General features: G+C 45.4%; 1 protein-coding gene across 1 annotated transcript in view; it reads right to left on the bottom strand.

Annotated features, from left to right (window-relative positions):
• T265_00796 (hypothetical protein) overlaps positions 1-9054 on the bottom strand; it is a gene marked incomplete at both ends in the record, with an annotated part of 58577 nt that extends 49523 nt beyond the window's left edge. Inside the window, 2 exons of the mRNA XM_009164668.1 lie at positions 3235-3322; positions 8728-9054. Coding sequence (XP_009162932.1) covers positions 3235-3322; positions 8728-9054 — 415 coding nt within the window. The remainder of the gene's footprint in view (positions 1-3234; positions 3323-8727) is intronic.
• Positions 9055-18405: the final 9351 nt, after the last annotated feature.

Below are 18405 nucleotides of genomic sequence, written 5' to 3'. Positions count from 1 at the left end.
ACATTTTCGAGGACTACTTGTCATTAGAAAAAATGTTTAGTCGCACGGCTTAGGTGGTTTTTCACGACATGGCTTACCCAGTTATCCTGGATTAGTCTCTAAGAACTTGGGAGCATTTGACCTTCGCTTAAAACGGTTTTACAGTTACTTTTGTCTAATATATCGTCGCCCCGGATCGATCCTCTTTCGTGTTGGAGATAATTTTGTCTGTTGTAGTAACAACTTGAAAAGTTAGTCCTGCCATATAATCAATTAAAAAAATATTTTAAAAAAATCATTCAGCTGTAACACCTTTTCGGTGCCGAGCCGCCATGTTACCTGAAGGAAACCTGAAGGGCTGGGATATTGACAGGTTGCCCAAGCCTAACAAGGGAAGTCGAGAGGTCGGGTTCGAACCTTCCGGACCTGCCGGTCAGTAAAGTCGCGCTCTAACCACTTGAGCCATCTCGCCCCCATATAATAAACGCATTCTGCAGTCTGAAGCACGCAGATGACACTGAAGAAAAGTCTTTTGAGTAATTAATCCAATTTCAGTCATGTTACCTCCATAAATGCATAGACCTTGTCTAACTCTCAGACCTTCCTGTTGGTCAGTGACTTTTAGGTCTGTGGAAACCAAACGGAATGGAATCATCAACACGATCCAAAACGCTCATTTCACTTCCTCGAATAGCTTGAAAACCGAAGTTTCAACATAGTTCCGTTGGCTCGAAATTGGTTATCTGTTTATAGAACGATGGAGGAGCTAATCTCGGTGACCTGACCTAAGTTGGCGATAAACACACTGATACTCTAAGCTTGGATTCGAAAGAACTGTTTCTGCCTTGTGCGTTCATTTTCACTTATGCATAGACCTAAAACGGATTTGAAATCAGCTCCTTCAATTTTTCTCTATGAGTAAACCTCAAAGCTCAGCGAGCTGATCGGCCTAGTACCTGTGTGATGATTTTGATCAAGTGGCACTCAGTTTGTGACGATAAGATTGACCGAAAACAAACTCAACTTACGGTGGAGTCGGACTCAGCCAAGCGATACACCAAGCTGGGCTGAAGAATGCTGACGGTAAATGACGAGGAGTTCACAGATGGTCAACATGGGCTGGTGAAACTATTCAATTTTCCAGCTTCGCTACAAAAAATACTTATTCAAGCGACTTGGTAAAACAAAAACGAGGGTATCGTCCTTTGAATACATGTGGAAAGAGTTTAAAATTCATTGCGTATTTTGTAACTATCATATTGCTTGCCATTCATAACAAACACTTCAGTCTACAGAACATAGTCGAACAAAATCTGCTTATATAAACCTCACATTGGGCGACGGTTTGGTTGAGGAGCACTTCACTCAGAAGTCCCAACATAGTACACTTCAGTCTACAGAACATAGTCGAACAGTATATTCTCTAGAACAAAATCTGCTTACATAAACCTCACATTGGACGACGGTTTGATTGAGGAGCACTTCACTCAAAAGTCCCGACATAGCGTTGAGAAGACGTGTCGCTGCTGGTCTGAGTTTAAATTTTGGCCCAGGCTCCGTCATCAGAATCCATTTGAAGGACAGACTTCTAAACTATACCACCAGTTTTAGTTTGAAATTTGCCTGGTTAAACTGAGTATTGCATGTCGGTCTTGGGACGAAGTGTTTATCATACAGGATACGTGAATACACTTTGGCTGGAGGAAGCCTAGGTCGACTAAAATTATACCAAATTCGACTAAGACTGCTCACTCGTCGAGTGGTGTAACCTGCAGTCCTGAAACATCTGCGAGTAAAACTATCCAGATCGTTGTCAGCCAGTAGCCATCCGGAAGTTGACCACGCAACCCACAAGTTTGTTTTCAAGCGTAACATGTACAGTACTTGGAGCTGCTCCGTGGGCAACCTGCTTCTACGGACTGGTAGCACAGCAAAGTAATCTATTTTACTCCTTTCATCCCTTTCAAGTAGAAATGCGCGTCACAAAGCATGCTATTTCATTTAAGTTCCACGTGAACCTGTCGTGTATTCGCCGGATAGATTCAACATGGATAACAAGGTTTGTTTGCTACCGTCGTCCCAGGAATGACATTCATATTCACTTACTAGAAAATCTAGGAGACCCTCCTGAATCAGCCTATTTTTTGTTCCCAACATCGACTTCGGGGAAGAAAATATGGGAGAACATCAGCCCACAACTATAGTAGCCACTGTGCGAGCAAAATGGTTCGCCGGAAAGGGTTGCATCTGTTGTCCCGCCAGAGACAGTGGAGCGAAGGTTGTTACGAAACTGCGGACGTGTTTTGTTATTGTTGGTTGAGTTTCTTCATCAGTTCCGATCCCTTCAGAGTTGGAATTTTGCATCGATTCGGGCCGCGTTCATCGTTATGGAACAATGATACATTCTTCTTTGGATCCACAAAATGTCTGAACTTGTTGGTAGGTTTTAAGAGGGCAGACGAATTTGGCCTCAATTGGTTTAGTAACGAGGTAGGAGGCACTTATTCTTTAGATAATAAGAACCAGCAACTAGTTTGAAGCATGGATTTGTCCAGGATTACTGTGTTGGAATTGAATAGCCACACATTACGAAGAGTTCAGTATTCTTCATAGTCTAGAGAGACGGCAGATGGTAGATGAAAACTCTGCCCACAGATTGACCCAATCAGAATAGTCATGCTATCAGCAAGACCGAAGCCTCAATCGGGTTGGGGGAGTGACAAATCAATAGGCCACTCAGGTTTAGCTTTTCCTAGTTTTCGCGGTAAAAGTCGAAATGATGTAAAGTTCGTTTGAAAAACATGCATTCATGCATATTAGGTTACTGTGTTCAAAGGCACACAGAGAAACAGACTTAGCTAGCTCAAGTGTGAAGCAGGGACGGAGCCCATGAGCCTGATTCGGACCGCAGGATTCTGCTCTTGCGCTGTCCGATCTATGGGCGTAATTATGTTCGCTGACTATAAGCCTCTTTGTTGACACACAATGCATCACCTTAGCCGTCAGCTTCACTAATTTTAAACGCCTATCTGACAAATCTGTACCTTCTGTACGTTATTCCTCTAACTTTAATCCGAAATTAACTCAGATGCCGTAAGACGATACACTTGTTGTTGAGCTTCCCCTTCATCAGTACTTTAATTTACAGAAAATCTGAATAATTTGAGTCGCACTGCAATGATACGATCAGTTCTGAATTGATCCTACCGCACAACCGCCTGCTTAGGCCTGGATTTACAAAGAAAATACGCTCACCTATTATGCGGATGCGTTTCCAGTATTCGGCTTCACTGTGAACTTGTGGTATGTGCCCTGAATTATGCAAACACTGTCCCAAAGCTCCCTAAGAAAACTAACAGCTAAATTTTGGGAACCAAGTTACCGAAATTCGAGGAACTTTGCTCAATTAGGACACCCAGAAATTTTATGCTTGTCATGCAACTATAGTTAAAGTGCACACACAAGTAAACGATCATGGACAAAGTTCATAATAAATCTTATCAACGGTTTTCCAGGTTCGATTAAATTTCGGTAATTTGCTGTCGCTCCTCGGTATCCACTTCAGAACTGTTCGAGTATCGTCAAGTACATACACAGCCATTCCGTACATGTGTCTGCTTCACGGTAATATTGCTGATACCTGCACGCTAGCTACCATCACTCCTGTCCATTAAATGAGATGCTCCAGATCCCAATCTTCCCCTTTATAACCCTATGGATACAGGCGATAACATCAACAATATGCCTTTGTTAGTTTGCATGCTGCCTTATATATTTACATATACAGTTAATGGAGCAAGGTTATTCTGTTTTATTTTTTCTACAAGGAGATGAGAACAAACGTAAAAATGGACCCAAATCTACGGATATTCGCCTTACTGGGGCTTTTTGGCCGGTCGTGGCTGCAATTTTAGCGAATTCTTTTACTATCCATGAAACCTGAGTAACAACTGATGGCATTACTTAAAAACTACATCTAAACGATTTTTGAGGCATCTACTGGGCTTGGCCAAGGGTGTAAAACACCAACAAGCTTGATGCTGCACACGTGGGGTCAAGTCCGTTGATGTGAGCAAGGCTTCAAGTAAATTGTCCTGAACTGCGAAGTCATCTCCGAATGCGATCACACCCACTGGACTCCATCAGCCAGAACCGGAGATCGTTGAGCAGAAGCAAGTGCACACTAGCCAGTGTCGCACTATAGGTGTACCGCTCTCTGGGAGAGCTACAAACAACATAAAGCTGAGCATAATGTGACTAAGATGAAGACATTTGAGCAACCTATTAATTTTGCACTGCCGAGAGGTTATTGGCAGGTTACAACGCGACGGATATATCACAGTTGAAAATCGTGAGTGCCGGAGAAGATTAAATGCAATGGAGTATGTGATACCCTCAGGTACATTGGCTCTGATCAGCACCGCATCTAAAACTGTATCAAGGCAAGGACAATAACTCACACGTACAACAGATTTATGCTCCCACTCTCCCTATTACCCTGAAAACCTCTAAACGAGGTAAAAGCAAATGCATTCGCGCCGCTTCCTAGCGATTACTTTTCTCTCTACAAGACGCCGGTGTGTGTCCGATAAATTGAGAAAACCTGTGGTACTCATCTTTACTTATGAGGATACGCAATTGAGCAGCTTGATTTATTTGTTAAGCTACTTGAAAGACCCAAGTAGTTTACAATATATCTGTGCGATATTTTGCCAGGGGTGGTAATAGCGTCTGATGTACTTCCTGTTCTCATAGCGTCGTTAGTTGTACGTAGCTGCATTTATTCAAATATTCATGAGCATGACGACCCGTCTCGTTGAAAGCGGGAACATCTCCAGCCCTAATGGCCACGTCAACTGTATGGCGTAAATATTTTGCCTCCCAAAACGAAGGTAATCCGGCGGTGTGAACCTGATTGCTAAAGCTCTGCGTAAATGGTTGTTGATTGTAAACGTTTCACCACCAAATGATGTGACATCATCAGTGCGTTGTTAGGTAGCGTAGTGGTGCGTGGCGATGGGTTGTAGTGGTGCGTAGCGATGGGTTAACGGGCGTTGGAGAGAAAAGTGTTTTTTCATCAAATTTACAGATTTACGATTGACATGCTTCAAGACCTCCGCAACGGTGGTTTTTTGTCTGCACTTGCAACCAGCACTAGAAGAGAATCACTCTTTCGTGCAAAGAACGACTGCACTGAAGTAGCAGCCTATAAATAAAAAAATTACCGAAATTTCAACAAAAACCTGCAAGGTGAAGACAAGTTTTGACAAGTAGTGCGTACAGCTTTGGCTGCTAACTTGAGCATGTTTGCCCGGATTGCATCAGTGACGCAGACAGCAATCCGTGCGTTGCCTGTGGCTTTGCGCTGTTTCCGTTTATTATGCTGGAGGATGAAACTAGCTTATCACTGCAGAAATGTGTGACAAACTTGGTCCGAATTCATTAGGCGGTAGCCAAACTTTTCGACCGCAAGCAGTAATTCACTTGCCCTAGTGCGATAGCATTATGTCTCAGGAAGATTTAGGCTAAAGTTTGAGGCTACACACTTTTCGTGGCGAGGGTGAGATCCCACAAATTAGCCGCACCCCTATGATCAAAAGTGTTTTCCCAAAGGCATCATATTTCCACTTCTTTGCACCCCAGACATAACATCATTCAAATACAACTTCTTTTTTAGCTTGTAACATTTTCAGAAGATAATTTTACACTGTGTGTATGACTCCCACATTCAACCTAACCTGGAGTCTCCGAGCACACTAACAAACTCTGTAAAAATGCTCCGGTTCTGCAGAAGATTGCTGGTCTTCTGGGAAATTTTTGATAACATTATCAGCGGTATAGAATTCTGCATACATATATGGATGCTCGTAAAGAAAACTCGGCAAAATCCCAGAACGCTCGGTTAAGTACATTTGGGATTGTATTTATCCGCCAAACCTTAAACTACTCTGATCTGAACCGAGATGCGAGGTAAGTCCTTAGCACGACCCATATTTCCACAATAGAAAAAAGCTGGCTATGGCGTTGGTTAACTGACACTAGGTTAGTGTCCTCCACATGGACGAACTTGCCCCCTAAGTCTGCACAGCTCGAGTATGCAGTAAGTTGTCGTAGTTTGTTGTTTCTGTATAAAATGGACCATGGATGAACGCCTAATCAGTGTTTTACTGAATTTCTTTCTCATTGAAAGTTGCCTTCGGCACAAGGCTATCCCATCTAGTGGCGTCGCTTCACAATGCAACGCAGTGGGCCGATAGCGAAAGACACGAACAAACCCCACCCAAGGCATTTTGGCGAAAACTTCAATCATGTACATCGTTCCGTGGGCTCGTGAATCAATAATCCACGTAAATGCAAGGTAAATGCAACATACGTGTCAATATGTTTGCTGGGTTTTGCGCTCATTTGGGTGATCGGTGCACATAAACATTAGCAACTTAAAGGAAATCGAAAAGTGGCTCACCTAATGCACTAATTACCCCGATAACCATAGGCGCGCCACACGAAAAGCTTCCTACGAGTAGTTGGCTTACTCGTCAACCATCCACCCGTGATTATCGTTGCAGGGAATCGACAGGCAACGATCTGCATATGCATAATATTTTATTCCAAAAGACGACATATATGTAATCTGAGGGGGTGACAGACCTAGAACCCTATAGCTCCAAGTCTCACGTAAACCAAAAAAGTTGCCAAGTAGTTGTGGTCATCTTCCCAATCAAAGCCTATAACGCTTGGTTAATAGTTCCTGAGCACATTATGTGATGCGCACAATTCGTGGAGCCTGCAAATTTCCCTTAGAACCGTCCATATATTTGCACCCAAACTTCAACGTTGTGTTTTTGACAGGTTCCATAATCGGGTGATGCAATTAGCAGGGCGTTTAAACCAGCGATCGTTAAGTGCCGCTTTAGTGTGCAGACGTTACTGATGCAATGGGGATGAGGGACGCACCTGAGATTAACCAAAAATGACCCGTGTGCCCACATTACATACAGTATTAGAGAAGAATGTGGTTTGTGCTGCATATCTATCTACATTTATAATCCCGGAGTCCTAGTGAGAAGTATTAGGCTTTAGACCGTCCTGACACCAAGGCATGTCCCTGTTTCTGTAAAACCTTGAGGACAAGTAAACAATGCGGGCTAATAATTCGCTCGCTGGACACATCGCAAAGTAGCCATCCAAAGTTCTGATAATGCAAAGTTGCTCAAATCTGCCTTGTTTACCGATTGTGTCAATATTCCGATTTGCACTCACAGAAGCCGAGTGAGAGTGCATCTGTCAAAATATCCACGCCCATGAACCGAAATCCTGCAAACAGTAGGCGTAATATCTTTTGGTTGAAAATTCTCGACCAGATACATTGCTGACTAACACTGGTAACAAAAAGTCATGGTGGTTGTCTGGGTAGATTTAAGTGTGGTCCCATACCTTTTAGGGGCTTCGCTTCAGCTTCTGTAACTCCGGTGTATTGGGTGTGTCCGCTTAACGTCACACAAAATGCTGGTATCTTTCAGTTCTTTAAGCGCCATGGTCAAAATAATAGAAAATACTGACAACGGATGTGTGAGTTTGAACGGAGGAACGCTGGAAAAGGAGGGAAACGTTCTACCACGGCCTTGTTAGCGATAACTTTCAGTCAAACAGTGATCACTAACATGATTCAGTGCCTGGTGGGGAAACAGTGTTTAAAGCTAAGCGACCAATAAGGACGAAAGGCTGTCTGTTTTCCAAGGCAGACTAGGCGCAGACTTACAAATTTACGACAAGGAATCGGTGGTAAGAATGAGCAACCAATAAAAATCATAGCAATGATAATAACACTATCACTAGCTTCATTGCCTGACTTCTAGGCAACCCATCAATTTCGGCACTATCGCAAACCCATCACTGGCCCGCAAAACACAAAATTCAGCACCACAACCGATGGCAAAGGGCCAGTCTTAACACTGTGCTTCTGTCGTTATCAATTCTTACGATCATGCCTTGCCCATCCAAAGTAATCCTTACGCCTACCATGATTTACGGTGCTCTAAAAGAGTGGTTAGATGAGGATTGATGGAAGACATTAAATTTGTTGCCATCGAAACTTGGAATATGGCTTATCCCAGAAGGCGCGCCTCTTCCAGGTTTTTTTGTAACCTGCCTTTGTGAGAAGCACAACGGGACCGCATAATATGCAAGGAAATCGGTTGACGCAGCTCCTACATCAAGAGTGCTTTACATCATCACCACCATCTGTGACATCCCTAAACCCATATTGAAGGGCTGAAACCCCGATAACACGTTGCCTTATTTGAGGTTAGTGACCATCTTCAGTGATGTTAGCACTATATAGAGGGTTCCTTTCTCATACGTCCTCTCTGCTATATTAGGATTAGGAAATTCAGACTTGAATAACGAATCCTTCATGTATTTGACTGGGTTGGGTGGAGCTGATTAGGGCGTCCGTAAGCAAATGGAGACCGGTACAGAAGAATGGCAGGTCGACCCCATTTTCACTCAGAACGTTATATCTGATAAGGAGATTACTAAAATCGAAATTTCACCTTGAATCCTACAAGAATTGGGTATCACAAACACAAATTGGATACGCCAGACAAGGACCATATAACGACAGCAACCTGAAATACTCGGCACTGGAGCTGGCGCTTATTCTTCGGAATATTCTGGGTGTGGATTTATTCGAACCTGGAGAAGCATCCTTCACCAAGTGCACCATCATGCAACCTTTTCAACACTAACCGGCCTGTACAAACTCCAATCCGCTGACAACGTTGCGTGACCTAGCCGCCATTCACGCGTTTCGGAGCAGAAGCGCTTGTTTTTAGTCGCGTTCAGCTTCCAAAGTTTGGCCACTGTTTCATGTGTGCAGCTGTTTCCGCGACTTGCCGTGTCCAATAAACGCTGAATAATTCCGCCTCTGGTTACCTGAACAGCGATGCACACAGCTCGGTGGGTCCGCTCTTGGTTGGCTGATGTACTATGTGCCTGTTGGCAAAAGCGTCCGCAAACGTATTCCACGAATATGAAGTATCTTGGATGCGTGGGGGTCCAGAAGCAACGGAACATTTTTCAATGCAATCATATCACGGCGCAAATCCCTTGCAGAAGCAGTAAGGTCAGTAATAGTGAGCGAGCAACCATAACCGGTTTCAAGAAGGATATATTGTAATCGATCGCCTGGTTTTTCTGTTATTCGGACATGTTGTGCACGCGCCCACAACAGATTTATTCCTATTCACCTGCCTTCTTCGCCCGCCGAACACTGGAACATCCTGACCACCCAACATTATTAATTAGAAGCCCCTATACGCCATTCCTTTCTCAGCATCCATAATTTTATCGACGAAAAAGTGGTTTACTGGTGGAGTGCTTCTGCGGTCGGTGTACACCAAATTCGCCAGCCCCCAAAAACTAAGCAAACTCGGTGAGTTGTAACTCAGGTTCCACCATGACGCCTACTTGTTAGAGGAACTTGGTCTGCTCCTTAAAATCAACGATATTGAAATAGACTTAAATATACACATTCGACAGTCTGGGCTCCCCCATGGCAGGAGTAGCGGTGTTTGCGTTCCCGCTTCCGATCCAGGCTGGTCTTTGCGTTTAATTTTTCTGGCTAACCATGGCCGCTATGATCTATATCTACGCAGGGCGACGGCAAGTTTGCTTCTTCAATCGCCGCCAGTTGCTACGGGAACCAAACCATTCCAATCTCTTAAAACTATGAGACTGCAGCTGTCCATAAGTACCTGGAGCCAGACTCTGAGACCTCTAGTTCCACTCCCTCCTGCGTCCTCTCAGATACAACGACTTAACATTGGTGGCATAAACACCCATCCACTTCAGGAGATAATGTGTATGCAGGCATTTAATAACCTTGAACCTCGTCTCAGTCAACGGGCGTGGCATGGCAAGAAAACATACCATTCATTCGTTCCTGTGCGAAGGCGACCACACCGCACCATTCTTGCAACCTCTTGCAACGTTGTCTCCCTGCCCTTGCAAAAAATAGCCTGTGCCTCTCGTACTACCGCCGTCACCACAAAATGCCCAGGAGCATAGACTCTCAAATGATTTGAGCAACCAAATGACGTTCTGTATCACCGAAACATAAGAATTCCTTTCAACATTCCCTTCGCCCCCAGAGAAGAGAAAAAATCTCCAATAAACCACCCTGGGACTATTCAACAGAAAGCACAGTATGTCAGCACACTACACCAGACGCTGGCATCATAGTGGCCCAGCCCACTTATTATCTCCAATATTGTGTCCCTACAATGAAATGCTAATGGAAGTCAAACGAGTCATTGCTACAGTCTCGCTTATTGGCGTCTTTTAAACTACTTCCCGATGCATCAGATTCCTAAGAATAATCAAACGCGCTCTATCTCCCTCCCAAGGAGCACGGAAGGCTCCCTCGTCCATTCGCCACTATATGTGGTTCATCTTGTTGCCCGTATCTTTATTTTCTATTGAACGCCAGTGCGACAAGGATACCCGTAACATAGATTACGATGACTCCAGAACGATTGCATTACTTATCCGAAAATTATACCTAACCCAACGAATCCGGTGCTTCCTCCGAACAGGAGTACATCCAGCTGGAAATCTAAAAAAGCGCTGATTCGCTAGCTTTCCCGCACTTATATCTGTTTGTTTAGCCTCTTATATCCTCCTGGCCATGGTGAAAAACGATCATCCACGCCGACGGTGATGTGCATAACCACTCTTCTCTCGATCTCGCCGTCTACCAAAGGTGCTGGACAAAATCTGGTCGATTACTCGCTTACAATTAAACACGGATTCCTCCGCTTTCTACACCTTACTCACTTGAGCGCTTTCTGTCTGACCCCACACCGGCTGTTGATTAAAAATTTCACTGGGGCACTTTCTTCGATTCTTAATATGTACGTGTTTGTGATCAAGTGCAATCCCTTTTTTTATTTTTCTGGTGTCCAGCATGCATTCACAATGAAGCACTCTACCCCCTACCTGGCTGATGTTACGGCTAGCGCCACATTGCAATAAGCTATTGTCTTCAAGACTTTCGAGTCACAACCAGCCTTCTTCCACGAAATCCTAAAAGCGCCCCTTCTCACTCTCATCTGGCTACGAAGGACGATACCCCAGGTCTCCCAATGGTTACTCATCACAGAGTTGTGTGCCTGAATTACTTCCTGTCCTTCTGCTCGTGTGATTATCTCGCCTTCCCCTAAGAGTGTGATTAGATTTGCTAGCCCTTTCCGCAGAACTTCTTCGAAACTGGGCTCGTGCGCTGGGTCTCACACTTGTTCGTCTGATGATAAAAGAATCCAGCATTTAACGGCCAATTTGACGGAAGCAGGACGTTTATTTTTCCGGAAGTGGTTGGGCTATAGGTGCAGAATATCCTTGGCAAAATCCTGCGGCTAAATTTGTTCTTCCTGGACAAAAGAAACTGTGCAGGACGTCTGCATCCTCATTCACTATAGAACCAATAATGTCTTCTTCGCCGATTCCCACACCAGCGACGTCCAATGTTACAGTTACAAGCTCTCACCTGTCGAACATGTTCGTAGTTGTGGACAACTTAACGCAGGGTAGAGACGAAAAAAATATCAAATTTCATATTTTTGGACTCCTCGAAACCATTCCTCCGTTCCACAAACATGAGGTTTTTGGGACGGAGAGAGGAATTCCGCACTGGATTAAAACCTCCCCATCGGATGAAACATTACTGGTTAAAGTCGGTTAAACGTGCTCTTCTTTTACACCGGTCCTATTCTGCTCTGCGCCACCGGCCTTAGAGTTTTTTTAGGTCCATGTCCACGTTTTGCGGACGACCTGAACTTTTGTAATTCCAACGCCAGCGCACCTTTCTCTGAAAGAGGGAACAAAAAGGCATTAAGAAGAGGCATACTGAAAACTGATTTAGAGATCTGACTCTCGTCAGTCATATCCCTTTCGCTCTACCATGGCTAATCGGCGCCGAGGCTACTCGTCGTTCTGCAGATTAATTGGCGCACGTTTCCCATTATAACTCGAATGGGTTTTCAACCTGTATGCTCAGGAGGCAGGAAGGCCTCAGCCCTCAACGAGCTTGGCCCAAGCGCTGCTAAGAAGATGGTCGCTAGCCTCGAATTCCTTGATCACAAAACGCTTCTCCCAGCGTGTGAACTTTTCCACCCAGAGTATCGGGGACTTCGAGGGAACCTAATACTTACTTATGCCCTGTTTGAACAAGGTTTGACCAATAATTTTTTCCGCGTTAACACCGCTAGTACACGGTGGGGATTTGGTGAGAAAACCTCCAAGCACGCAGAGCGCATGTTTATCAGAAAACAATTTCTATTATTTCAGAAATTTGGCGCGTGAAATAAATTTCCTCCGGTCTTTAACCGCATCCAATCCAGAAGCCAGTTTAAAGCACCTTAGAATGCTTCTGTGTGAGTCACCTCGCTGGGAAGCTTACTGACCGGCGCTGACAAAGAGTAGTGGTGAAATAAATTTCCTCCGGTCTTTAACCAAGCTGCATCCAGAAGCCAGTTTAAAGCACCTTAGAATGCTTCTGTGTGAGTCACCTCGCTGGGAAGCTTACTGACCGGCGCTGACAAATCAAAGAGTAGTGCCCTTTTTTCACTTGTGTCTTTCATGTGCACAGGGGCCAGCGAACGACATGAACACACCCGAACCGGAAAGTTTGGGCGAAATCCCCGATCTTGTTTATCCATTCTTGAATTCATGAGCCCATCCATGTTGCCTTATGGGCTCATGAAATCCACCAATCAGGTTGTAGTAAAGTTTGGGTATTGTGACGATTATTGCAGAACTAGGTTGGCATTAACCTCGAATTTCGATGTCGAGCTATTGGGGAACTAAACGGTTTCCAAGATATAAATTTACTATGTTCTTTACTTACAAAACTTCACTTGCGTCCATGCAAAAAGTAGCAACTGCTGTAAGAGTGACGGCCAAATGGAATTTGTAGGCCATTGTGCGGATTATATTACTGTATACAGCATATAATTTTCCCACCAGTGCAGACCTTTCCTCGTTAGCTCATCTGCCCCCAGCCACCATTTATTTGAAGATGTCCTCGCCTACTGTATGTTTGCCATACCTAACTTGTCGGGTAGCATGACGACCTCAAAGAGAGCGGAAACGTAAGCGCAATTAGTTAATAAATCCTATAAGTATCTTACAAATATTCACTGGTCGTATCTGGTGGAAATTTTGCACTATAGTGATATCCGCCACAAAGTTTTAAGGAGAAAACTCCTTTGGGTGAGCTATAGCTCATCCGTCGATAGGTTTCATGGATTCCCTATTGATGCACAGGATCGAAGCTTTCGCCCAAGTTTCCCGGGTAGGTTTTGTTTTTGTCATTCAGCGGCCGTCGTTCAACTGAAAGGCACAAGTGAGAAAGGATGTATCACTGCTTTTTTAGTCCTCAGCGAGTGGAAGTATGCTTGCCAGCGCGAGGACTCGCATAAGTGTTTACTAGTGCTTTGAACTGGGTTCCACAATGAGCGTTGGCAACCATCGTAGGAAGGTTATTCCACGCAGCTACTACCCGAAATGAGAGAAAATTTTGCCTAATGAAATTGTGCGCCCTGAGCTTGAAAATCTTCTTACTATATCCCTGCCGTGTGTTTGCTGGGTCAACGGTGAAAAACCTGTTAGCCAAGCTTTGTTCAAACAGGGCATAAGTAAAAATTAGTTCCCATCGGAGGCGACGACACTCCAGGGGAAAGAGGTCAAGCATCGCGTAACGCGTTCCGTAGTCCACGGATTTAAAGCCGACAACCATTTTCGTATCAGCTCGCTGGCCACGTCTTTCTTGCGTGGGCGTCCTGATATGACAACTTGGTTGGCATATCCAAAGAGAGGGCTGACGTAGGTCCCATAGAGTATTTATACGGGAGAAGGTGCGCCGAATCCTCCGTAAGACGTCTGCCAGGATGCCAGAGTTCGTTTCTTCCAGTCCTGTGCTGAGTAGAAGTGACAGAGTGATGTGCAGTCAGTGACCCGGAGATGAAGTAGTTAAGCGCTAGCCAATAAACTCAATTGGGTTAGAACCGCCCATCTCCCCGGAAGAAGATCCAGTGACAACCGATCAGTGTTTAGTGACGCTGGTGGATATGGTTCAGTCGAAGTTTTAGTCCTTATTGTGTGACTGTTCAGCTTTCAGGTCCGTCAATTGACTAGACCGATTCAGTGGAATCCCTCTCACCGTCGGGATGTAGCCTTGTCGTCTCTGTTCTATCGCTTTATCCAGATGAAGGCTGCGCTAAATGTCTAGCCTTGTCGTCTCTGTTCTATCGCTTTAACCAGATGAAGGCTGCGCTAAATGTTTCTCCCCCGTCTTTCTCACAATCGTTCATTCTCAATCTACCTACTCTCTTCAGGTCGTTAACACAGTGTTAGCCCCCTTCGTCTTCTGCAGGACTCCGACTTTGGAATTCTGTTCTGTTTCCTCTTCTCCAAATATCCATGACTCTTTCATCCGTACGTTATTTTCTATGCATCAGGATACTTTTCATGTTGGCTCGTTTTTTGCTATTCTTAACAAATTCGATGTCTATCGTACCCACAGAGACTATGATTCCTCCTTTCTGTGTGTAATAAGAAACCTAAGCAAGGCCGCGCCTAAATGCGAATCTTCTGATGGCTCCACAAAGGTCCTCTTGTGAAACCCCGCAGACCCGCGCAATTGGTCTTGGAATGTACAGATAGTATGACTCAAAGCCGGTTGAATCGATCGTTACTCTGATACCCCGAACGCCTTGTATGGGTTGACACGCCCCTTTCTGTTATTGATCGTGATTTCGCCATGCTATGGTTTCAGATACCTCGATCCGTGCTCGATACACAAATTCCCAATCCATAGAGAGAATCGTGATGCAGTGCGTCAAGCTGCAGAGTGTTGACCGGTCATTTGGGAATAGTTGAGATGACGACTTTCCTTGACACTAGACATGAGCCTTAAGATCTGCAATACCAGTATGTTGTACATAGAAGGGTAGTGGCAAACATTCGATTAACACCACAACTAGACAATGGACACACCAGTCCGTCAGCGGAATCCACTGCCCTACACCCCCCTGTACAACACGTGTGTGAACTACCATGAACGTGATATTCAAACATATGGGAACGAATAGGCGTGGAAGGCTGTATCGCTCCCGGACAAGCTCTTTGCGTGAGTCGGAGACAAGAACTGATTAGATCTTGTTGTTCGGACTGTTGATGGTTGATAGGTGTCAGGGCGAGCCCAGACAGAAGAAAAAATACATGTGCAGAGAGTGACGCATCCCCAAGGTCATCATCGGTTCGACACGTCCGGAAAGTAGGTGAGTTGGCGGCTCTCACCAAACGGCTTAGCAACACACGACCAGCTTAGTGGGCCTGAGAATGTTCACGACCGGAACACCACCATTGGCTGTACGGAGCGAACAATAGAACGACCATATTTGGCCAATTAGTCATCCTATATATTTACGCAGACGCTCTGTACGTTTTGTCCTGGCAATACAGCCGTGTCCCCAATTCTCTGTCTTCTCCCTATCGCGTAGTCTGGCAGGCGCAACGCAGGCGTAGCCAATAGCTCGGCCACCGCACAATACAACAAGGGTACGGACAATAAAGGCTGCGACGTGCATCAGACATCATGAGGTTAGTAAGTGATCATTTTGGTTTATTTTTATGGGCGACGGTTTATACACGAGACAGCGGTTAGGAGACTCACAAATGGGTTGGTGGCATTGCATCGTTTGATGGGTGCGATGGGGTGTAGTGGAAACCGGTGAGCAAAGAGCTGTAAGGGCGAATCATATTCCCCGGTTGTCCAAGCTGGAGGGGGGTTGATTGAGCCTCTGACTCAAAAGTCTGACCCACAAGGCACTGGGAAGATGTAGGGAATCTGTCCATAGTCCCTTACTCAGCCGGCTCTGGTTTTATAAGCATTTCGACCGTATTGAATGATGCCTCGGCGGTCATGGTCAACCGTTGAGAGATTGAGTGTGCAGTTTTCAGGGCGACGTTATCTAACCTATCAATTCCCAGAGGAAGGTGGCATCGCTTCTTCCATAAGTATGGATATTCTGGTCGCCCCTACTGCCTTCACACTCGTATCGCAGAGGTCACAACGACTTTACCTCCATATCGTCTCGTGGTACGATTCTCTGCATTAGAATGTCTTCCAGATCATAGTCCCCCCTTTGGCTCCCCTTTGGCCTTCATGGAATGTTTGATCTTTTAGGAACTGATATCCAGCTGGTATGATCTGCAGGATCATTGGAGCACAGAAGCCCAACAAACCACGACAAGGTGACAGCATTAGGTTAGCAGTGGACAAACAGCATCAGTCGAGAGCCTGGATCCGCAACGTCAATTCGGCCAAACAAGCATGCAGTACTAAATGCTGGAAACATAACTGGGTCTTAGTGCGAACCGCCGTTCTCGAACAACGACCCAGAGACTATCTGTGAAGGTGATTCATCCTGTCATAGGAGCCAATCGCGGTGAAGTAAAGTGAGAATCTTACTGGACCTGCCGTCACGCTTTATCCAACACTATGCGCTGTCGTAAGCTGTGACAACTAAAATCAACGTACATGGATTCGCGACGCATGCTTGCCAAGCTGAAAAGAATCTAACCCTCCACAGCACTACGACGTCATTTCTAATCATCGTAAGCCACCATATCTCCAAGTCAGCTGCACATCCAACACATCTAAATTTGAGGGATTTAAAAACGTCGTTCAAAAAAATCGTTCAGCTGTAGCACCTTTTCGTGCATACCACCCGAGGGTTGCAATGAGGTTGGGATACTGCCAGGTTGCCCAAGCCTAGACAGGGAAGTCGAGCCACAGAGATTCCGTTCAGAAAATTGGCGCTCTAACCACTTGGGCCATGTTGCCCCAAACGTCGTTCAGCTTCACTACGAAGAAGGAAGGACCAACACATGAACTCTGAGGGACACCACTGTGCACAGATTTAGGTCTATAAGGAATTCGTGACAGAATCTCAATAGGATTGATATTCCTGTTTTTGCCGCACATTCTTTTGGTACTTTCTTCCAGCACTTTGACAGATGTTAAATAAACCGGTCTTATGGAAGGGCTTAATTCTGTAAGAAACTTGCCGGTGTTTGTCCAAATCTGGAATACAGTTCTTGGCTGATGGTAGCAAAAAGTCCCCACAGTAGTGAGGGCTGGAATCTTTCACACATCAGACCTTTATAAGGATCTAGGTTCCATAAACAGTTCGTGAGATTTCTATCCACACAGGAACGCCTGGTGATTTCCCAGGCCATCAGCCGATGCTTAATAAATCCTGCTCCTCCCAATCCCGGTTCAATAATTCACAACCGTTGACTTCAATTTTTAGCGTGTCTAGTGCACTGGAGCCTGGTGTGACGTTCTCTACTCACCGTTTCACTTTCATAGATATAACTGATTGGTTTCCGTCGCAGCAACTCCATTCGTTAACAACCAGAAATAAAGGAAGCATTGGTCAAACCAATTCGAGTGTTGCTATGAGATTATCCTCCTTGTTGCTGGCCTTTAGTAGGTGCCGTTCTGTGGTCACCGTCCGGGGAGCAGGCCGTCGCCCACGCAACTGGGTCTACTGGTCAGGACATCCGTACTCCGTGAATTGGGAGAACATCAACCTACGTATGGCCGAATGAGGAGGTATATGAAAGGCCGACTTTGCAAAGAGTTCACACGGTGTTCCGCAGATGTCGACGGAACTCGGGATTCATCAGTGTTAAAGGCACAGACTTACTTATCGGAAGGTCCGTTGGTTCGAACCCTATCCCGCGATCCCCACTAATCCTCTCTCTGCAGACAACACACACCCTACCGAATATTCAAGCCATATACTGTGAATTGTGCGCGTAAAATTTAGTAAACATCAAGTAAGTGGTTCAGCGAAAAGATTTCGATGGCCATGTTAGCTGGCTGACGGTGATCATACACAGATTTGTAAGGTAACGGAGCCAAAGGACTAGGAAGCGTTCGGCTGTAGCATCCTTCCGGTGCCTAGCCGCCATGCCACCCGAAGGAAGCACGAGGGCTAGAATACTGCCAGGTTGCCCAAGCCTAGACAGGGGAAGTCGAGTGGCGGAGGTCGGATTCGAACCACGAACCTTCCGGTCAGTAAATTCGCGCTCTAACCACTTGGGCCATCTCGCCCCATCTCGCCTGTCCGAAAGGTTTAGCTTGTCAATCCAATCTAAACCTAACAAATCCAATCCAGGACGATCGGACACATGCTGGGCTTTCTGGTTGCAAGCGTTCCAGCGCCAATGGAAGTGATGTCATCAGACATCAGTTCACGAATAAACTGGACCCTACCATGGTGTGACGGTTTGCGTACCTCAGCGATCCATTGAGCTATACTGGAGAGTGTCCCGCGACACTCACAGAGTCTCATA

This window comes from Opisthorchis viverrini, assembly GCF_000715545.1.
Source record: "Opisthorchis viverrini unplaced genomic scaffold opera_v5_8, whole genome shotgun sequence".
Lineage (NCBI taxonomy): Eukaryota > Metazoa > Platyhelminthes > Trematoda > Opisthorchiida > Opisthorchiidae > Opisthorchis > Opisthorchis viverrini.
The sequence above is the reverse complement of the archived record's forward strand: the minus strand, read 5'-3'. Positions and strand labels throughout refer to the sequence as shown.